The sequence below is a fragment of the Colossoma macropomum genome, unplaced genomic scaffold (genome assembly GCF_904425465.1).
Source record: "Colossoma macropomum unplaced genomic scaffold, Colossoma_macropomum, whole genome shotgun sequence".
Taxonomy (NCBI): Eukaryota; Metazoa; Chordata; class Actinopteri; order Characiformes; family Serrasalmidae; genus Colossoma; species Colossoma macropomum.
In genome coordinates this window covers 5,008,156-5,030,113 of record NW_023494785.1, presented here as the reverse complement: position 1 = coordinate 5,030,113, position 21,958 = coordinate 5,008,156, and the positions used below count along the sequence as shown (strand labels likewise).

General features: G+C 41.5%; 1 protein-coding gene across 1 annotated transcript in view; it reads left to right on the top strand.

Annotated features, from left to right (window-relative positions):
- Nucleotides 1-21,958, top strand: part of dpp6a (dipeptidyl-peptidase 6a) — a 507,676-nt gene that overhangs the window by 387,320 nt on the left and 98,398 nt on the right. Inside the window, exons 4-6 of the mRNA XM_036581752.1 lie at nt 11,674-11,768; nt 13,486-13,560; nt 19,262-19,314. Of these exons, the coding sequence (XP_036437645.1) occupies nt 11,674-11,768; nt 13,486-13,560; nt 19,262-19,314 (223 nt within the window). The remainder of the gene's footprint in view (nt 1-11,673; nt 11,769-13,485; nt 13,561-19,261; nt 19,315-21,958) is intronic.

Sequence of the window (21,958 nt, the reverse complement as noted above, 5' to 3'; positions counted from 1 at the left end):
GGTGCACTTTGTAGTTCTACAGTTACAGACTGTAGTCCATCTGTTTCTCTGGATACTTTGTTAGCCCCCTTTTACCCTGTTCTTCAGTGGTCAGGACCCCCATGGACCCTCACAGAGCAGGTACTATTTGGGTGGTGGATCATTCTCATCACTGCAGTAACACTGACGTGGTGGTGGTGTGTTAGTATGTGTTGCACTGGTCTGAGTGGATCAGATACAGCGGTGCTGCTGGAGTTTTAAACACTGTGTCCACTCACTGTCCACTCTATTAGACACTCCAACCCTGTCAGTCCACCTTGTAGATGTAAAGTCAGAGACGATAGCTCATCTGCGGTTGCACAGTTTGTGTTGGTCATTCTCTAGCCCTTCATCAGTGGTCACAGGACGCTGCCCACAGGACGCTGTTGGCTGGATATTTTTGGTTGGTGGACTATTCTCAGTCCAGCAGCCACACTGAGGTGTTTAAAAACTACAGCAGCACTGCTGTGTCTGATCCACTCAGACCAGCACAACACACACTAACACACCACCACCACGTCAGTGTTACTGCAGTGCTGAGAATGATCCACCACCCAAATAGTACCTGCTCTGTGAGGGTCCATGGGGGTCCTGACCATTGAAGAACAGGGTAAAAGTATATATCCTGATTCAACAAGTTTTCATTGAGTGTTTTAAGATCTTACCACTTTTGATTCCAGTCGAAACTTCATGAAATGAAATAAGAAGAGAAGAAATGAATGAAATGGGAGAATCACCACAATACAGGGTCAGTTTGCTGGACAGGGACGAATCTAAGTTCTACACAGTGGACTACACAGCATTCTGAATGTAAATGTAATCCAGGGATAGGCTTATTTGTTCTCTGCTTGGTAATTTTGTTAAATAAAACTAAACTAAGAGTTAAAAATAAGCCTGCTTATTCTTTTAAGCGTTATATTAGTGCAAACCGATGAAGAAAACATGATCTGTTTTTCTACATAGGGAATAAAAATCTGATTTTATAAGAAGCTGCTTTAAGCTCAGTTCACTTATAATGATCAGACACACTCATTTTGTTTCAGAGGTTGGTGCTTTTTATCACATTGCTCAGGCATGTGGACTGACCTACACTTGAAACTCAATTTGCACCTGTCCAATGAAAAGATATCAAACACCTACCTTGTTCTTCCACTCACTGGCCACTTTATTAGAAACACTTACCTTGTACTTCCACTCACTGCCACTTTATTAGAAACACCTACCTTGTTCTTCCACTCACTGGCCACTTTATTAGAAACACCTATCTTGTACTTCCACTCACTGGCCACTTTATTAGAAACACCTACCTTGTTCTTCCACTCACTGGCCACTTTATTAGAAACACCTACCTTGCACTTCCACTCACTGGCCACTTTATTTGAAACACCTACCTTGCACTTCCGCTCACTGGCCACTTTATTAGAAACACTTACCTTGTCTTTCCACTCACTGGCCACATTATTAGAAACACCTACCTTGCACTTCCACTCACTGGCCACTTTATTAGAAACATCCAGTCAAGAGCAGCTCCGTGGTCAGAAACTGACCATTGATGAAGACCTAGAGAAGGACTAACACAAAGTTTATATCAACAGTACACCAGCAAGAGAGTGGCCAGTTGGGGTATTCTTCTTTATTTGCATATGCTAATTTGCTGTGTAGCTTTAATGTGAATAAAGCCTCGGTTTACCTCCTGCGTCATACGGCTTTCTAACCTGTCGCGTTTGCTGTTGAAGAAAGGCCATCTGCTAGGTTTCACAGAGGCTTTAGCAGATCCATCAGAATGTGGAGTAGTGTCCTTTCTGCTATAAGAGCTTTAGTATGAGACACAGAAAAGCAGACAATGTTTGAAAACTGCCAAAGCAGCGGTCACAAAAGCAGAGAAGCTCCATTCTGGCGGCCTTAGCCGAGACTGAGTGCTTCTTACAAAGCCATAAAGGAGCACTTAATCATAAGGCCATTACATGTATGTGAGAGAGAGAGAGAGAGAGAGAGAGGGAGAGGGAGCTTTATGGCTTGTGCTGTCATACAGAGCTTCATCAACTGTTTCTTCTCCTTTTGTCTGTACTGTAGAAAGTGATCAGTCAGGAAGAAAGATGGAGTGGGGGTGGGGGGTATTGTCCATCATCAGAAGAGCATGCTGGTGGGATGAATCGGCTGTTAGAAAGCCTGCAGAATAGAGAGCTAGAAAAGCAAAGCTGCATTCCATCCAAAAACCAGCTGCTAGTGCTGTTCTGCACTGCACTTTCTTCAAATGGTAATTAATCAGTCTTCATTTAGCAAACAACAACAACAACAACATTCTAGGCAGAGCTGCACAAAGACATGGCTGTGCCCCTGAAAAATTCTCTTGGTTGCTTACCCCCGACCCCATTACTGGATCCTCATGCAAATCTTAGTGACATCTGCAGCGGTCACTCTTAGTTAGGCCCAAGGCCTCGGAGGTTCCTGAAAAATCTCCACAAAGTCATCCAGTTCCACAGTGATAGAAACAGCTTATACCCAGTTCCAATACCGTGTCTGTTATAGTTTGGATATCGACAAAAATAAGTCCATATCTCACAATAACGTTCTCAAGGAACGTTCAGTTTCCAAGTACCACATAAACATACTACAGACCTCATAGAGACACATCAGCCAGAGAAATATATTCCACGTCATAAGTGACGTATCGCTGCTGTCAGAACAAAACCATCTCCAAAATGGTAACTTTACAGGAGAAGGAAAAAACCTACTTTACTTTTAATGTAAGTCAATGGAACCAGAATTCTCTCCAAGTCATTTTGGGCCGTTTCTTTTGGTCCTTTCATCTTGAAATTTACACATAATGTAAAGAGCAACAGATATTTTCAAATTTTCTCAAAAACTGAAAAACGAAAATGGAGATACGAGGTTTTGTCCTGACAGCAACGATATATTAAAGAAAAATATTCTACATTAAAACACTGAACACTGGAGATCATTCCTAACCTTTCAATATAGAATAAATCCTCTGAAATGTTTAAGACCATAGAGAATCTGATTGGGAAAAAGCACCAAAAACATGAATGAATAGACTTTTCCAGCAGCTCTCTGCTCTTAAAAGTTGGGTTAAATCACATGTGTCAGGCTCCAGTCCTTGCAGGCCAAAACACTACACACTTCAGTACTCTGCCTCATTATACACACCTGATTCAGCTCATCGGCTGATCAGCAAGGCCTTCATGAACTGAACTCAGAGCGATAGATGAGGGTAAACACTTGACTCCGCAGCACTTTGGCCTGGAAGGTCCCCAGTTTGACTTGTCTGTGTTATAGGGATCTTTGGAGCGATGATATCCTCAGATAAACCACTTTCATAAGTAATACTCCAGCATTTCAGTCTCCTAATCTCCATCTGCAGCATCTGTAGTATACAGTAGTGTGTACCACTGACAGTCATTTCAGTGCTTTTCTCATTACTTTACTCTGAATAGAAGGGAAAAGCGTTATTAATAGTTTTCTCCAGATACTGCAGATGGAGATTAGGCCTAAGACACTGGAATGAAATGGTTCTTCTATGGCATCACTCCAAACTCCAGACTTACACTTTTATATACCGTCGCTGTCCAAAGAAAAACAGGCATCTCCAAAACGGTTTACAGGAGAGGGCAAAAACGGGCTTTACTTTCAGTGTAAGTTAATGTAAAGAGGTTTTATCCTAAGCAGTTTTGGAGCATTTTTGTTGGTCTATTAGTCATGATTTTTTCCCACAATATAAAGAAAAGCAGCCGTGCTCAAATAATGTAGAAAAGTAAAAATCGAAAAAATGAAGATGGATTTTCTCAGGAAGCAACAATATGGCATGCATTTAAAATGCACCCATTCACCCCTTAGTTCACTCTAATGTAAGACCACCACTCATTTATTTAATATCCTGTCAATACTTGACCATTAAATACAAGTTATTCATATTTCAGCATCTGGCAAAAGTACAAAACATATTTAACAGAAAATTGCAGAGACGCCTCACCGACTGAATACAAAATCAATTATTTTCAGTACCTAGTGTGTCCACTCTGACTTTATTACAGCTTCCATTCTTTCCGGGAGATTTACTTTCAGATTCTCAAAGAAATCTGCAGGGATTTTTTCACAGCTCCACAATTCAGATAAGCAGAGAACAGTGTAAATAAAGCTGAGCTCAGCACTGTGTGCAGTAGATTTTTTCCTCTTATTGAGCCTCCTATAGGCCCGTGGCCTCACTGCCCTCTCCTGATCCACTCCTCTGGCCTTTAGTCCACTCTGCAGCCCGGCCTGCTGCGGCCAGCCTCTCCGGCTTTAATTAAGCTGTCAGAAGGAGGTGGAGAACAGAGGAAGGAGTCATTTGTATTAACCCTGAGAATCACGATAACAAAAGAACGCTGTAATTTTATATTAATTACTTCTCGCTCGTAACTAAACGTAACGGAAATGAGCGGAGAAGTTCTGTAAAAGTGCAGATGCTAAACTCACTTTTGTGATTGAAAGTTGAAGAGAAGAGATTTTGTTATGACAGGCTGTGTAGTTTAAATAGTACAGCACAGCGGCAGTGACACCCAGAAGGGGAAGTTCCTGAATTACCTCCGTTATTTTTTCATTTTTTAAGTTGTTTTCCCAGATGATTGCTAAGATGTTGCTAGGCCATATCACTATGGTATTCCAGATGGTTGCCATGGTGTTACAATGTTATCCCAGGTAGTTACTACAGTTTTTCTAGATCATTGCTGTGGAGGTGTGAAGGTATTACTAGGCCATTGTAATGGTATCCCAGGTGGTTGTTAAAGTGTTACAAGGCCATTGCAGTGGTATCCTAGGTGGTTGCCATGGTGTTACTATGTTATACCTGGGGGTTGCTAAGGAGTTACTAGGCCATTGTAATGGTATCCCAGGTGGTTGTTAAGGTGTTGCTTGGCTATTGCTATGTTATCCCAGGTGGTTGCCATGGTGTTACTATGTTATACCTGGGGTTTGCTAAGGTGTTACTAGGCCATTGCTGTAGTACCCCAGGTGGTTGCTAAGGTGTTACTAGGCCATTGTAATGGTATCCCAGGTGGTTGTTAAGGTGTTACTAGGTCATTGTAATGGTATCCCAGGTGGTTGCTAAGGTGTTACTAGGCCATTGCAGTAGTATCCCAGGTGGTTGCCATGGTGTTAGTATGTTATACCTGGAGGTTGCTAAGGTGTTCCTAGGCCATTGCTGTGGTACCGAAGGAGGTTGCTAAGGTGTTACTAGGCCATTGATATGACATCCCAGGTGGTTGTTAAGGTGTAACTAGGCCATTGCAATGGTATCCCAGGTGGTTGCTAAGGTGTTTGTAGGGCATTGCTATGGTGTCCCTGGTGGTTGCTAAAGTGGTCATTGCTGTGTTATCCCAGGTGGTTTCTAAGGCATGGCTAGATTTTTGCCACGGTGTCTAGGTGGTTGCTATGGTGTTGCTGTGCTATTGCTATGGTATTCCACGTGGTTGCTAATATGTGTGTAACTATATGCGAATACATATGTGTGTCTGAATTTAATGTCTTCTCAACATTCTTCCATTCATTATATCTGGGGGAAAGTCATTGTGTTTGAACGAATGCTGCATAAAAACTGTATCACTGTATCAGTCCTGGAAGCACAAGCACAGTATTCCCATATAGACTCAATTATCCTGCATAAGTTTTGTGGTTCTAGCTTGAAAACTATGGTCCCGTGAAAAAGCGTACAGGTGTAGAATAATAAAACGAAGAACAGTAACAAGAGTTCTAAATTATTCACGTAAATGAAGAAATGGAGTTATTTATTATATCACAGGTTAAGAGTGAGGGATGGAGTGAGATGTGAAGTGAGTTGGTAAGTTAGTGTGTTTAAAATAGAGAGATAAATGTTTTATATGTTAGTATGACAGGAGGAACTTCCAGCAGCCACTATTAGCCATTCTCACCAGCCTTAATGAAGAATTAGGCTCACAGAGTTATCTGAGTGAATTATACAGAGTACAGGTGGAGGACAGAGGAAGCAGAAAGAGAGAGAACAGAATGATAAAAGAATAGGGAGAGACAAATAAAGAAGAGAGAAAAGAGAGACAGAGAAAGGAAGAAATAAGGACAGAGAAGAGAGGAGAACAAGAGGAGATGGAGAGGGGGGCAGAGAGAGAGAAAGTGAAGAGGATGAAGGAGGGAAGTGGGAAGAGAGATGCAGAGAAAGTGATCACTCCGAGAATCAGAGACACCAACACAAACAGCCTGAGACCAATGAGAGAGAGAGAGAGAGAGAGAGAGTACTGAAGGGAGATGTGGAGTTTGTGTGTCTCAGAGAAACCTGTAGAAGTTGTGTTTTCTCAGTTGGGGGGGAGGCAAGTGGGGCAGCTGAAGTGACCCTGTAGTGTTTTTTTGTTTTTTATTTCTGACAGATGTCCTTTACCAGCATACCGACATCCAGAGTTGTGTGAGAGCACTGAGGGGAGAGAGAGAGAGAGAGAGAGAGAGAGACTGCGAGAGACTGCTGTGGAAATAGAAATCCAACAAAAAAGCTGAATATAATCTGAGAGTTTGATGGTATCTGTGTTTGTTTGCCCTTCCTGAGTGCCCAGCTGCCTCAGCCTCAGCCTTGGCCTCGTTCAGAAGCTCATCTGAGTGGAAGGAGCGTAAAATAAATCAAACGCTTTCAAAATACAACTTTTAAACAACTGAATTTGCAGCAAACAAATTCAAAGTATTTTTCACATTTAGCAATCAAATCCACACACAATGCTCAGATAATTGTATAATTGTATAATTGTTTCGATTCAAATCCTCAGATTTACTCAGTTCAGGTCTTGCTGGACCTCATCAGGCTGACGAAGAATAGTTAATGTTCCAGACAGACTGTTAGTTTGTTTGTTTGTTTATTTATTTATTTAGCCAACTTACCTCTCACTAGAACCACAACACTTTGCATGATTGGTAGAGCCTATACAGAAACAGTGCTCTAGCAACACCTTAGCAGCCACCTGGGATATCATAGCAATAGCAGTGGCATTGTAAACACCTGGGATAACATAGCAACAGCTTGCAACACCTTACCGACCACCTGGAATAACATGGCAGTGGTCTAGCAACACTTTAGCAACCACTTGGGATACTATGACGGTGGCGTAGCATCACCTTTACATCTCCCTGGCTGGGATGTTTTCTGGACGTCCAGTACTGTGCGAAGTCATGAGAAAAATCATATGTAAATCTATTCATCTGGAAATACAAAAAAGTAATTCTGAATGGAATGCTCCATTCTAGAAAAACTAGAACTTAGCCAGAATTGTTCACAGTGGTGGTGATAGGAACCAGACGTCCATCTCTAAAAGCTCCCTTACAGAAAGTTATTACATGGAATGGTTATGAATTCACTGCCTTAAACATTATTTTTGAGAAGGCTAAAGCCTAAAATGCATTTATTTGTAAAGTTACATTCTTTATTCATGCAGGGCGTTGCGAGGCAAAAAAGTCCCCAAAGAAAACTTTTTCAGATTTTTCCAGATTTATCACTATTTTATCATCATCAACATGACATATAAACACTCAGAAGACTCCTGTTGGTTCACTGGTGGTTCTGGATAGTAAATAAAATGTCTATATTAGTGTTGTAGTCATGGTGACCCCTGGTTCCTATCAACACCACTGTAAAGACCTCTGGGTCTATAAGTTTTCTACAGTGAACCATTTCACACCAAACCACTCTGAATGACTCTATGTCTCAGTGACTGAATTACGCAGGGAGAATTCTTCAAATGACGGTACTAAAATCGATTCTCTGGGAATGATTACCTCACCTTTCGATGTCAAACTAATACCATCTTAATAGTATAGCTAGTTTCGTAACCATGGCATCAAGCATGAATGTTTTCTGTAATGTTAGCCATCCAGCACACCGTGTTCCCTACAGGCTGTATTTGCGGTCCAGCTAGACTAATCTTGCCCACTCTTGTTCCCATAGATTCCCATTTACTGCTGAAAAAAGAGAAGCAGGAGAAATACCTGTTCCAAAGTTCAGAAAGTGAGTACAGAGATAGTGTAAACAGCAGCAGAGATACTGCTGGGATTTCAGAGATGCTGTAGATAGTGGAGGAACACAGTTTACAGAAGTTTAAGGTCCATGCTGGGTACAGATCAGAGTGTGGAGTGTTGGAACAGTATTATAGAGAATTGTAGAGATAACAGATGACAGCAAGTGCACTCTGGTGTAGGCAGTGTTCCTCAGCGCAGCGGTGGAGATTAGGTTTGGGACGAGGCCGCGGGCTGAGTGATGGGGACAGGGAACAGCTAGGTGTTCTGAACGTGCCTGTCTGGACGGCGTGATGGATAGACTCCGAGAGACGGAGGAGAGAGCGGTGGATGGAGGCTGCAGGCCACAGGGGCAGTGCCCACAGGGAAAAGGGAAGGGACATATCGGTCATGGGAACAAATGATGGCTCTGAGGTATTCTGGTGCACCGGTCAATTTTTAGCTTCCAATATGAATTCAAAGACGACCTTCCGCTGAACAATGGACAACGGAACAGTGGACCCTTTCAGACCGGTGATAATGTGTTAGCTGTCCAATTATCAATACGTGGACAAAAGTCAGGCGTCAAGATGTTTTTTACTGCCGATTTCATCTATGCAGCTTACGTTTGTTCGTGTTTATAGATATCAGTGGATCATACAGTGAGTGCATTTATATGCACTTAATAATCTGATAACTGCAGAAAATCAGATTTTGTAAGTAATCCGATCAATGCGTTTACATGCACTTGAGTAATCAGATAATGGGGAAACTCCAGGTCTACATGGGTCAGGCAATTTATGCTTTGCAACCAGCCAATAAACTCACAGAAGAAGACATGATGTAACGTAAAACTCAAAAAATCTGCTCTCAGAAAAGTGGACTGACCACCCCAGAGTCCAGACCTCAACATCACTGAATGTGTTTGATTACTTCAGAAAATGATCAACCAACTTCTAAGACTGAACTTTGGAGGTGTGTCTGCAGATTCTTTGAGAAACTGAAAGTGAGACTCCAGGAAACAATGGAAGCTGTAATAAAGGTACAAAGTGGACACACAGCATACTGCTTATTAAGGCTTTTGGATAATTTTCTGTTAGATAAATACTTTCTGCTTTTGTTCCTCCGATGTTTCCTTATTTACATTCCGGTAGTAAATTCAGACGACAGAAGAGAAAAAATGAAGCTGGGCAGAGGAGGGGTGTAAAGGTCAAAAGGCGCATTTGACCGCTCAAAAATGTGATTACACCTTTACTTCTTATTGCTGACTGTATAAAGGTATTTTCTTCTCACCTTAATAAGCTCCTGTTTTATCTCCTGCTTATCTGCATAATGTTCCTGTGTTGCGCAAGAGCAGCAGAAACTGTTAATTGCGTCTGCTGAGCTTCCACAGTTATCCGATCCGTGCGAAAAGCCGTGCTTTGATTGCCTCCTGCGTTTTTGCTGTTAATGTCATTGTGATGGTAATTGTGTCACCTCTTATCGGTGATTAGTTATGCAAGCGAGATGGAAAAAAAGGCCTCTAATCCACTATTAAAGCTGGAGTGTTTGCTCAGCCCTACGTGCCGAGGACTTGTGGCTTAGGCCCAGCTAGAGCTGAAAGCGCTGCTGGCCTTCGTCTTTGCCAAAGTCAGTGTCGCGAAAGAAATGTGAGAGAGTTTTATCAGCAGGATTGCAGAATGTGCCCCCCTGTGGAACCGCCGGGGATTGCACCAGGGGGGTCGTATAAAAGTTTTCTGTCTTGCGCGTCTTTCGTGATACTGAAGATAAGCATAGAAACTCTTTCCAGCTGGTGTCTTCAGGCGCAGAATGAAGACCTGTTTATTCATCAATACAAACACTAACTGTGCACCTAAGACTGGGAAAATTAAAAATGTTATCATTATAGTGGTACATCATGTTACCTTAGACACTTTTGAGTAATTGGTGGATAAAGTCTGTCATTCTACAACACTGAACAACTGTACAGATCACAAAAAGACAGATTTACACCTATTTAAAGGGCTTGTAAACAACAAAAAACAGAACAAAACCTCGTATCTCCATTTTTGTCGTTTTTCAGTTTTTGGCATAATTTGAAAATACCTGCTGCCCTTTACATTGTGTGTAAATTTCATGATGAATGGACCAAAAGAAACGGCCCAAAATGACTTGGAAAAATGTCTGGTTCCATTGACTTACATTAAAAGTAAAGTATGTTTTTCCTTCCCCTGTAAAGTTGCCATTTAGGAGATATGAGGTTTTGTTCCGACAGCAACAATATTTTAACTGTATAAACTCCATAGCAATAAGTCGTTTATTGGATGTCGGCCCATTTTATCATCCAATCAGAATGTTTGTAAACATACTGGTTGGCTGTTCTTCTTGCTGTTCTATTCGCATCTATTCAGCATGGAAGTAACTCAATTTATGGCAGAATTTGTGGGGGGACCCTCTGTCTTTGGTAACCCTTGCTGCTGAAGCCGCCGTTAATTTAGCAAATCTTTTACTCTTCCAGATGAAGATGAAGATACCCAGAGCTATTACATCACCAATTAGAGCACCACAATGTAAACTCGGATAGTATGGTGTTGTGTAGAGAGTTTGACATAAGGTGACATAAGCAAGTTAACAAGCTAAAGCTGTTTGCGTTTATGGTAGCGGCCACAGAACAAGCGTTTTTGCTCATACACTTCTGCCTTCTTTTAACTAAATACATGGGAAATATGTTAAGCACTGTTTAGTGCTTAAGCATCAGTGATCCGCAGTGACTACAACATCAGTGACTCGCTTTTCTGAACCATTATGTTCAGCAAAATTTAACAATGGATATTTTTAACTGTAGTTTGCTGTCTGTCTTTGAGCAGAGAGGTAAATGAAGTTTTAATTATTTGGGGACTTTTATTTTATGACAGATTGTGGAGAGAAATTTAAATATTCAGTGAATATCCAAATATAAAACCCACTTTACTGCTCTGTCCGTAACAGAAAAAGATTCTGCTTCTTTTAGTGGAAAGAATTTCTGATGTTAAAGAACATTGTCTATAATATTCGGAGCTGCTTTGCTTTACTTTCTTTTAGTTTGCAGAACTGTTGTATAAAAGCAACGCTTGAGGTCATGTGCTGTGGTGAACAAATAATAGTGTTTTCACAAATAACAATAATAATGCTATTATTTTATATTTAATACATTTATTTTTAGCAATTGTTTAATTTTACCTTCTTAAATATTGAACTGAATTCTATATGTTTCATCGTTGTTTTTAAATGTGATGCTGATGTTTTGCTGGTGTATTTTATCCTTTCTAGCATGAATTCTTTAAACATGTCATGTCATAAAAATGTGTTCAGGTATCGTGACGGTATGTTTATACATATCGCCCACCCTCACGTTCAGTTGTAATAGTAATAAACAGTGTGTATCTCTGTGTTTGTGTATCAGCAGTGACTCCTGTTTCTGACAGTGTTGTAGTTTGATCACATCTTCAGACTGAAGCTTATTTAGACCAGTTTAATCAGAAAACACGTCACTGTAAATGAGAATGACCCACCCGATTTACGTCTTAATGGAGTTTCTCTCTCTTTTCTCTTTCTTCCTCTTTATCCCTTTCGCCCTCTTCATATCTCTCTCTCTCTCTCTCTCTCTCTCTCTCTCTCTCTCTCCCCCTCGGTCTGTAGGTCAGGAGCTGCTGTATCGTACTCGTGAAGGTGATGTGGTGAAGTTCAATGTGGAAACAAATGACACAACAGTGCTGGTTCCCAACAGGAAGTTTGTGAGTCTCTCTCTGTGTCTCTCTCTCTCTCTCTCTCTCTCTCTCTCTCTCTCTCTCTCTCTCTTTCTCCCTCTCTCTCTCCTCTCTCTCTCTCTTTCTCCTTCTCCCTCTCTCCCTCTCTCTCTTTCTCTTTCTCTCTCTCTCACTCTCTCTCTCTCTCTTTCTCTCTCTCTCTCTTCTTTGTTTCTTTATCTCTCTCTTTTACTCTTTTTATTGTTTTCTTTCTTCCTCACTCTCTTACTTTCTACTACTTTGCTCTCTTTTCATTTCAAACTGTCATTTTTCTCTCTTTCTCACTCTTTCTCTGTCTATTTCTTTCTCACCTTCTCTTCTTTCTCTTTTACTTTTGTACACTCTCTATTCCTCTTTCTCACCTTAATTTCTTCATTTCTGTCTTTTTTATCTTTTCAGCTGTGATTTCTCTGTATCTTTACTGTCCTGCTCTCTTTCTATCGCTTCTCTCTTCCACACTCCCTTACTTTCTCGCTGTCTTTCTGTTTCACAGTCTATCATTCTCTCCCACTGTTTCTTTCTTTCTCGCCTTCTTTTCTTTATTTCTCTCTTTTTCTCTTTCTATCATTTCTCTCTTGCTCTGTCTCTTTTCTTTCTCTATTTCTCTATTCTTATTTCTTTGTTTCTCTTTTTCTAGTTCTTACTTTCTCTTCCTCTAATTTTTCTCTCTCTGACCCATTACTTTCTCTTACTTTCTTTCTCTCTTTAATTCTCCTTTACTCGTTCTAACTCTATCATTTCTCTCTCTTCCTTTTCTCTCACTCATTTTCTCACCTTTTCTGTTCTCTCACATTTTCTTTCGTACACATTTTCTTCTACTCTCTCTCTCTTTTCTGCCTTTTCCTCTTTCAAACATGAATTATCAGATGTGTAAGAGATCCTGTGCTTTGTCTGCAGGATAATACACTTTTCTCTCTCTCGCTCTCTCCCTCTCTCACTCGCTCTCTCTCTTTTTCCCCATACATTTCTCTTACTTTCTCGCTCTATTTTCATTCTCTCTACTATTTTAATTCTTTTTCTTTCTCTTTCTCTCATTTTCTCTCCAGCTGTGTCACTTTCTCTCTCCTTAGCTTCCACTTTATTTTCCTCCCTCTCTCTCTCTTCCCTTCACTCTCTCTCTCTCTTTTCCACCTTTCTTTTCTTTTAAACAAGAATCATTACTTGCTAAAAAGATCCAGTGCTCTTTCTGCAGAAGAAATTCTCTCTCTCCCCCACCCCCTCTCCTCTCTCTCTGTCAGCTCGTCAGCAGATCAAAGCTCTGGCAGCTTTTTTCCTTTTTTCTAATAAACGACATTCAAACGATCCATCATTAGCGGGACGTGCAGTTAGCTCGTTAGCGTGAGCCATTTCCCATCTCTCGCTCTCTCTCTCTCCTTTCTCTCTCTGCCTCTCTCTCTCTCTCACTCTCCCTATCTCTCTCTTTCTCTCTCTCTCTCTCTCTCTCTCTCTCTCTCTCTCTCTCTCTCTGTCTTTCTCTCTCTCTCTCTCTCTCTCTTCTTCTCCATCCCGTCGCTGCTGAACAGGCAGGATAAAGCGACACACAACATTATGTTTGTTCCAGGCCGGAGAGATTAATGTTTCGGCTGTTTCGTCGGCGGCTGGAATCCATCCGTCAAAAGCAGCGGTTTAAGCATTATTTTAATAGAAAGCTCATGCTTGGTTAAAAGCCTCATCTCCTTTCTTCTCCTTCTTCTGCGCTTTCCAGGAAATGTATAAGGCCAGCAAGTACGAAGTGTCTCCAGATATGAAGCATGTTTTGCTGGCCTACAACGTGCAGCCGGTAAGTGGAGTGTATGTGTGTGTGTGTGTGTGTGTGTGTGTGTGTGTGTGTGTGTGTGTGTGTGTGTGTGTGTGTACTTGATTTGTTGCATCTTCAGGACAAAACAATCCTGACATTGTAGTGCAGGGGTGTCCAGTCCTGGTCCTGGAGATCTCCCACCCTGTAGAGTTCAGATCCTTCACACCTGGTCCTAATGTTCACATCCTCCTGAAGGCCTTCATTACCCGGATCAGGTAGGTTTGGAGCCAAACTCTGCAGGGTGGTAGATCTCCAGGACCATGACTGAGCACCCCTGTTGTAGTAAAACCAGAGAAAATCAGTTCTAACCTACAGGTCCAACAAAATGCTCCAGACCTTGTAGATCTATATTACATATAGATACTCACATTTATATGTAGTGTATATGGATCATACACTATATGGCCAAAAGTACCCCTCCTAATTATTGAGTTCAGGTGTTTCAGCTGCGCATAGTCCTGCAGTCTCCATAGACAAACACTGGCAGTAGAATGGGTCGCACCGAAGAGCTCGCTGACTAAACATGACGCAGTCATAGGATGCCACCTTTCCCACAAGTCAGTTTGTGAAACTTCTGCCCTGCTAAATCTGCCCCATCAACTGTGGGTGCTATTATAGTGAAGTGGAAGCATCTAGAAGTAACAACAGCTCAGTCAGGAAACAGTAGACCACACAAACTCACAGAGCAAAGCCAACGAGTGCTGAAATGTGTATCACCAATCTTCTGTCGCATCACTCGCTACAAGGTCCTAAACTGCCTCTGGAAGCAACATCAGCACAAGAATTGTGTGCTGAGAGCTTCATGAATTGGGCTTCAATGACCAAGTAGATACACACAAGCCTAAGATCACACTGCGCAATACTAAGTGTTGGCTAGAGTGGTGTAAAGCATGCCGCCACTGGTTTGGTGGAGGAGTGTTTTTCAAGTTTAAGTGTGCTGCACAAAAAGCGCTGGGTGGTACTTGAGTGTACTAAAGTAAAACCACACCCTTACTTTTTCCCTCAACAATAGAATTTTCCTTAAATAATCCTGTAAGTATCTTAACCATCATTTCCGGTTTTTAAGGTAAAGAAACTGCTCCCTTAAAATTATCGGCCAATGCAGGAGGCTGAAGATATGGGTGTTTTGAGGCGTTTGATGAGGAGGATGTACCTCTGCAATTCTGAGCAATTAAAAAAAATAAAAAAAGTACAGATTTGACTGTTGCTAAATGCATAAACATCATGTTGGAAGATGAACTCACGTGCAACACTGTTAGCAGGTAAATACCTGTTCTTGACACATTTCTGTGAGTCCTTGCATCAAAATGAATGCCTGTTTTAGTGAATGTAGGGCTACGTACCGAAGGAAATAATGTCTTCAAAATAAGTTAAATGTACATGAATTATATAGATAAGTAGGTACTTTTTCCTACACTAGCGACGCATGCTCAGACTGGGTGTTGTGAGTTGTGGTAGCCTATCCGGCCTTCATGGCAGCAGCCATGAAGTAAAGGAATTTTTGGTTGTTAACAGCCAGACGATAATCCAAATTCTATCTTTGTTAAAAGAGAGATTTTATTTTAAGCTGTGAGAAAAGCTTCACTCTGCTCTGCTCCCTTAAAGTCACTGGCCAACAAAAGAAGCTGAAAAATCTCAAACATTAAAACAGCAAACCAGAGTTATTTTGCACGACAAGAGGTACAATCTTAAAAAAGATGGTTCTTCAAGAGTTCTTTAGCAAAGACAATGGTTCTGTTTAGAACCATGAGTTCTATATAGAGCCATTTCCTGCTTAAATGGTTCTTTGCATGGTGAAATAGTTCTTCAGATTGATGGAGAATGTGTTGTGTGTGGTTATATATAGATCCTTTTGAAAATGGTTCTGTGTAGCACCAAAATGGGTTCTGCTGTTGTTACGATGTCAAGCTTGTAACAGTAAAAGAACCCTTTTTCATGCTATATATAGAACCATTTTCAAAAGGTTCTATATATAATCATATACAACACATTCTCCATCAATCTGAAGAACTATTTCACCATGCAAAGAATCTTTAAATCATGTAAAGGGTTCTTTAAGCATTCATGGTTCTATACAGAACCATTATCTTTACTAAAGAACCCTTGAAGAACCATGTTTTTTAATAGTGTAGGGTGATGTTAATGCCACAGCATCCAAAGACATTTTAGACAATTATATGCTTCCAATTTTTTCCAATTTTTTTAATGCTTTCCAACTTTCCCCAACGTTTGGGGAAGAACCTTTCCTGTTCCAGCGTGGCTGAGCTCCAGTGCGCAAAGCAGCTCCATAAATACATGGTTTGACCAGTTTGGTGTGGAGGAACTCCAGTGGCCTGCACAGAGCCCTGACCTCAACCCCACTGAACACCTTTGGGATGAACTGGAATGTTGACTGTGATCCAGGCCCTCTCGTCCAACATCAGTGCCTGATCTCACAAATGCTCTTTAAACATGAATGGGCACAAATTCCCACAGACTCACTCCAAAATCTTGTGGAAAACCTTCCTAGAAGAGTGGAGGCTGTTATAGAGGGGCAGCTCCATGTTATTGCCTGTGGTTTGGAATGGAATGTTCAACAAGCTTATATATGTGTGATGGTTAGGTGTCCACATACTTTTGGCCATATAAACTGAGTTTATGTATGACATGCATATAATAAATATTATTCTTACACAGTTGGGGTACATTGTGTGGCTCTCCACAAAGAGAACCTCCAACAACTGCAGCTTATATAATACAGAAGGATGAGGAGCGAAGCTGAGCAGCAGGAGACTCAGAGTAATCATATCACAGACACAACACCTGCCGGAGAAACACACTTCACCACTTTATCACAATCCAACAAGGCAGCTGTTGTTGTTTGTTGGATCGTGACGAGGCAGGCTTTTTGTTGGATCGTGACGAGGCAGACTTATTGTTGGATTGTGACGAGGAAGGCTTATTGTTGGATCGTGACGAGGCAGGCTTTTTGTTGGATCGTGACGAGGCAGGCTTTTGTTGGATTGTGACGAGGCAGGCTTTTTGTTGGATCGTGACGAGGCAGGCTTTGTTGGATCGTGACGAGGCAGGCTTTTTGTTGGATCGTAATGAGGCAGGCTTTTTGTTGGATAGTGACGAGGCAGGCTTTTTGTCGGATCGTGACGAGGAAGGCTTATTGTTGGATCGTGACAAGGCAGGCTTTTTGTTGGATCGTGACAAGGCAGGCTTTTTGTTGGATTGTGACGAGGCAGACTTTTTGTTGGATTGTGACGAGGCAGACTTTTTGTTGAATCGTAACGAGGCAGGCTTTTTGTTGGATTATGATGAGGCAAGCTTTTTGTTGGATTGTGACGAGGCAGACTTTTTGTTGGATTGTGACGAGGCAGACTTTTTGTTAAATCGTGACGAGGCAGGCTTTGTTGGATCGTGACGAGGCAGGCTTTTTGTTGGATTATGACAAGGCAGGCTATGTTGGATCGCGACGAGGCAGGCTTTTTGTTGGATCGTGGCGAGGCGTATTTTTATTGGGGCAAGGCTTATATGTGTGCACTGGAATGAGTTTTTGGTGTGTACTGGGCCGAGTCAGTTTTTTGATGTATTGAGAGGAGGTGGTTCTTGTTGAATTGGGACTAGGCAGTTTTTTCGGTGTACTGGAAATGACAGTTATTGTTGGATTGGGACGAGGCAGGTTTTCTTTGCTGAATTGGCACTAGGCTGTTTGTGTGTTAGCGTGATGCAGGACTCGTTGTATTGAGTGAAGCAGGATTGTTTTGGTGGGAAGTCATTTTTTAAAGTATTGAGGAGAGGCAGTTTTTGTTGGATTGAGACGAGGCCGTAGTCCTCCTGCTGGTGACAGAGAGTAGTTGTGATTAGACCACCTGTCTCTCTGGACTGAACATACAGTTCAGAAGTGTCATCGGCACACACACACACACACACACACACACACACACACACTTGGCAGAGAGAGGAGACTGGAAGACACAAGGGGTGTGGGGGTGTGTATATGTGTGTGTGTGTGTGTGTGTGTGTGTGTGTGTGTGTGTGTGTGTGTGTGAACTATTTCGTTATTCTATGTCCGTCGCAACATTGCTGTGATGGATGACAGCTCTGTCCCCCAGCTGTCATTGCGCACACACACACACACACACAAACACACACACACACACAAACACACACACACACACACACACACACACACACACCCCTCCTCCCTCTGACTCTGCCACACTGTTGCCTGCCCTTCACAGAGGATCTCTCTCTCTCTCTCTCTCTCTCTCTCTCTCTCTCTCTCTCTCTCTCTCTCTCTCTCTCTCTCTCTCTCTCTCTCTCTCTCTGTACAGGTGTAGCATGCTAATCCTCACTAATGTTTACTCCTCTTCTACATCACGTGTGTCAGTTCTGTGCCCTTATGGGCCCCATATGCTACATTTTTCTTGTATGGTGTTTTTTCCTTTGAGGTCCACTTAACATAACATTTGTGTGGTTTATGGACCCAAACTGTCCATTTGTTCTTTTATAACCATATTCCATAGACCTCTCTTTATCTCCTAATATTAAACAGTCACTGTTCCTCTAAGACTGATATAAGTAAATGAGCTCTGTACTGATTGGCTGCCGTGGATTTTTGCCTCATTCAAAAGTTTTTGAAGCTTGGATTCCATATACGGACTGTATGAACTGGAGAGTGAACGTTTTGAAGCTTTAACAATGTTTACATATTTCCTCAAACTCTTATTCCATGAAAAGTGAATAAGAGTTGGTGTTTCGTTTTGTGGGGCCTTTAAAAGGTGGTACATTTTCCTCTGTGGTCTGTAGGTTCTCAAGAGAGCAACATAATAATGATTTATGGTGCTTTTAATATTGATTATAATCACATTTGATTGACCTTGCTGAAGATGTGGTTGCCAGGTACTTTAAAATGCTGCAGTGCAGTCACTTCATTGTTGATATGTGTGTGTGGTTATTACATTCTGAATACACAAACACAAAAGAGAAAAGGAAAACAAAGAAACAACTGATCAACAGTGAATCAGGATTAATGTAGCTTGCACATAATAATAATAATAAAAATAATAATAATAATAATAGTCATAATAAGTAATATTATTATTATTAGTAGTAGTAGTGTAGTAGTAGTAGTTTGCTATTATTTAAAATGTTATTTTTAATTCTTATTTATTATTATTAATTATTTATGATTATTTATCCTAATCTAACTTTTAATGTTTAATTTGTTTATTTAACTCTCCTAATTAAATTTCTCATTTGATTTTTAATTTGATGATTTTCTCTTGTAAATTTATTGTTTTAATCATGTTTTTATTGTGTTTAATGTTGTTTTTAATTACGTTTTTCTATTTGCATTTACTTTTTTAAACCACTTTGTATTTTCTGACTTTTCCCCTTTGTAAAGCACTTTAAATGACAGCAGTGAATGAAAGATGCTATATAAATAAACTTGCCTTGCCTTATTAATAATACTTAATTTTTTTTATTTAATTACTTGTATGGTTTCATAAAAATTATACCTGGATCAGCTCCAGTGGTGTTTGTTTGTTTGTTTGTTTATTTATTTACTTGCTTACTTACTTACTTATTAAACTGCCCCATCTCTCTCTCTCTCTCTCTCTCTCTCTCTCTCTCTCTCTCTCTCTCTCTTTCTCTCTCTCTCTTTCTCTCTCTCTCTCTCTCTCCCCTGCAGGTCTATCAGTACTCCTTCACTGCGTACTACATCATCTGTAGTTTGGAGACCCCGTAAGTATCCTTCTCCCCATTTCGCCACCTAGTGGCAGAGAAACACAACGCTGTGCGCTCACTAGTTTCCTCCATGGCTCGTGAGGACAGAGACGTAGAGCTGATGTCACCCGTAATTCTGAGGCCTCCAGCGAGCAGCTCCTCTCTAACTAACGGTGGAGGACAGACGCTGAATTTACAAGCTCGTAGGTTGAAATGCTGACAAAGGGAGCCGCACCGCTGCCTGTAGTGTACGACCCCACACAGAGATATATACACTGCAGCTGCTGCTGGAGTCCAGCTTCAGCTCCAGCCAGTCGGTACCAGATAAAGTCATGAATTACAGTGTTGCGCTTCACTACGTTTCCCTTTTAACGGCGGTTATTTATGTAAGTTGCTTATTGTAAGTTTTCTTTTACCTGAGTTTATTTCTAAAGTATTCAGTGCATCGATATTGATTAACCATTACTGATTAAAATAAATCTCTGCTTTTCACAGCTCAGCTTTCAACCTGTAAAAGCCATCAGCTGGCTGGCCTGCTAACCTGATACTATCTAGTTTGTTTTAAGCACGTCAGCTCATTATTAAACCTAAATCTGTTCAGTCGTTGCCTGTTAGCTAGACAGTTTAGCTAATATTAGCTATAAGGGAAGCTTACTGGCTGTAACTTTAGTCATTTTCTTAAAAAGTACATTTAAATGTATTGTAGCATCGGCGTAGAGTGAAACACAGCGGAGGCCATGATTCCACCAAAAGAAGTGCTCTTTATTAAACACCTGCAGCCAGTTGCACCAGTTGAACGTTCAATCGTAGCCTAGTTTGAGCGTAAACTGCCACTACGTTCAGGTTTACGAGCTACTACAATTTAACCAGTTGCACCGAGTACCATAGTTTCAACGTAGCTTTAAGTTATACCTTAAAATTTACACGCACCCTATAGTCGGTGTGAGTTCTGCTGTGAAAAAATCAGTTAAAATGGCAGTTAAAATTTGATCAATGGGAAAACGGAATACATCTCAGTTTGCGTCGGCGACCAGTTCTGCAGGATGGATTACACCTGTTTTCGGTCTAGCCACAGATCTGCAACATAACACAGACAGTAGCAGAGCCCTGAGTCTTGTGTCTGGCACCGAGATATTTTGCTACGGGGTCGTTCCAAAACAGGTGGGTGACTCAAGTATACAAGTCAACTGTGTGCGAAGAAATAACTGCATCAGTGCTCAGGTTGTGTCTGATGCTGATCTTTTTAAAATATAACTAACATTGCTAACATAATATTTTTTTTTGCGTTCAGCAGATTCAAATGATGATTATATTCGTCACAGCTTCGCTAAGGTGCCAACCGTTCATTGATTAACTGCCTTTAAAATATTGTATGAGAGGTTTGAACATTGAAAAAAAGAGCAGAACAGAATAATCACACGTGAGAGACGGACGCTTTGAGGACACGACTTTATCATAAAACAGTCTCTTTTTGAATTAGAGCTAATACGGCTGACACACCTTAAACAAAGTAAACGTGGCACGGAAAGAGAGAAACACAAGTGATTTACTGTGAAGATCATACATGTAATGTTTCCTGTTTATGTCAGGTGTCGTTATTGATTTGGCTGCAGAGTGAAAACGTCACTCTGTGTGACAGTGTTTTAATCTACGATCACTACTACACTCGCTCTACTAGTTAAGATGTACCATAAGTGGTGGGCTTCCGAGTGGCGCAACCGTCTAAGCGTTGGCCCTATCATCAGGAGATCGCGAGTTCGATCCCTGGTGATGCTACAGCCATCCGTAGCCGGGAGTCCGAGAGAGCACAATTGGCCTCGCTCTCTCTGGGTGGGTAGGATGGCCCCTCCTTCTCTCCCCATCACTCACTCAGCGCGATGCTAGTCGGCGCAGGCGTCTGTTAGCTGACGTAACAGATCTGGCGGTTGGCGCTTTCCTCCGAGCGTGTTCAGCTGTCCAGTGACGTTGCGTGAGCAGCAGCTCGAAAAGAAAGCGGTGGCTGGCTTCACAGGTCTCGGAGGAAGCCTGTGTTAGCCTTCACCCTCCTAGCGTTGATAGCATCGTGTGATTGGGGGAGTCCTAACTACCAGGGTGGAATTGGAGACGACTAAATTGGGGAGAAAATCGGGGTAAAAATTAAGATGTACCGTAAGTGTTTGTGGTGCAACTGAAATTCTGTGTCGCTAGTTTTAAACTAACTACTCTCAACGAAAAGTTTGAGATCTTACGATTGAACTTACATCCAGCAGGTGCACCTGGCTGCAGGGAAGACAGGCACATATAGAGCACTGAACGCACAGGGGAGGCCACCATTCACCATACACTTCACCCACACAGTGACCCCCACACACAGCACAACACAATAAACTCATACCACATACCTTCAACTGATGAACATAAACAACATTGAAGACCCTTTTCCAGAAGGTGCACACCTCCCGTGATTCTCCTCACGAGTGTCTCAAACAGGAGTTCTCAGCCTTTTCAATTTCAAGGCCCACCCCCACTGTTTATCGCTAGAAAGTACGAAGGCCCACAAGTTAATTTTTCAGTAAAAAAAAAAATCTATTTTTGGGAAATTCTCAACACAGCTATGTTTGGGTGCCTATCCACACAATATGCAACACATATCAGTGAACATAAAACTTATCAACAGAATGGA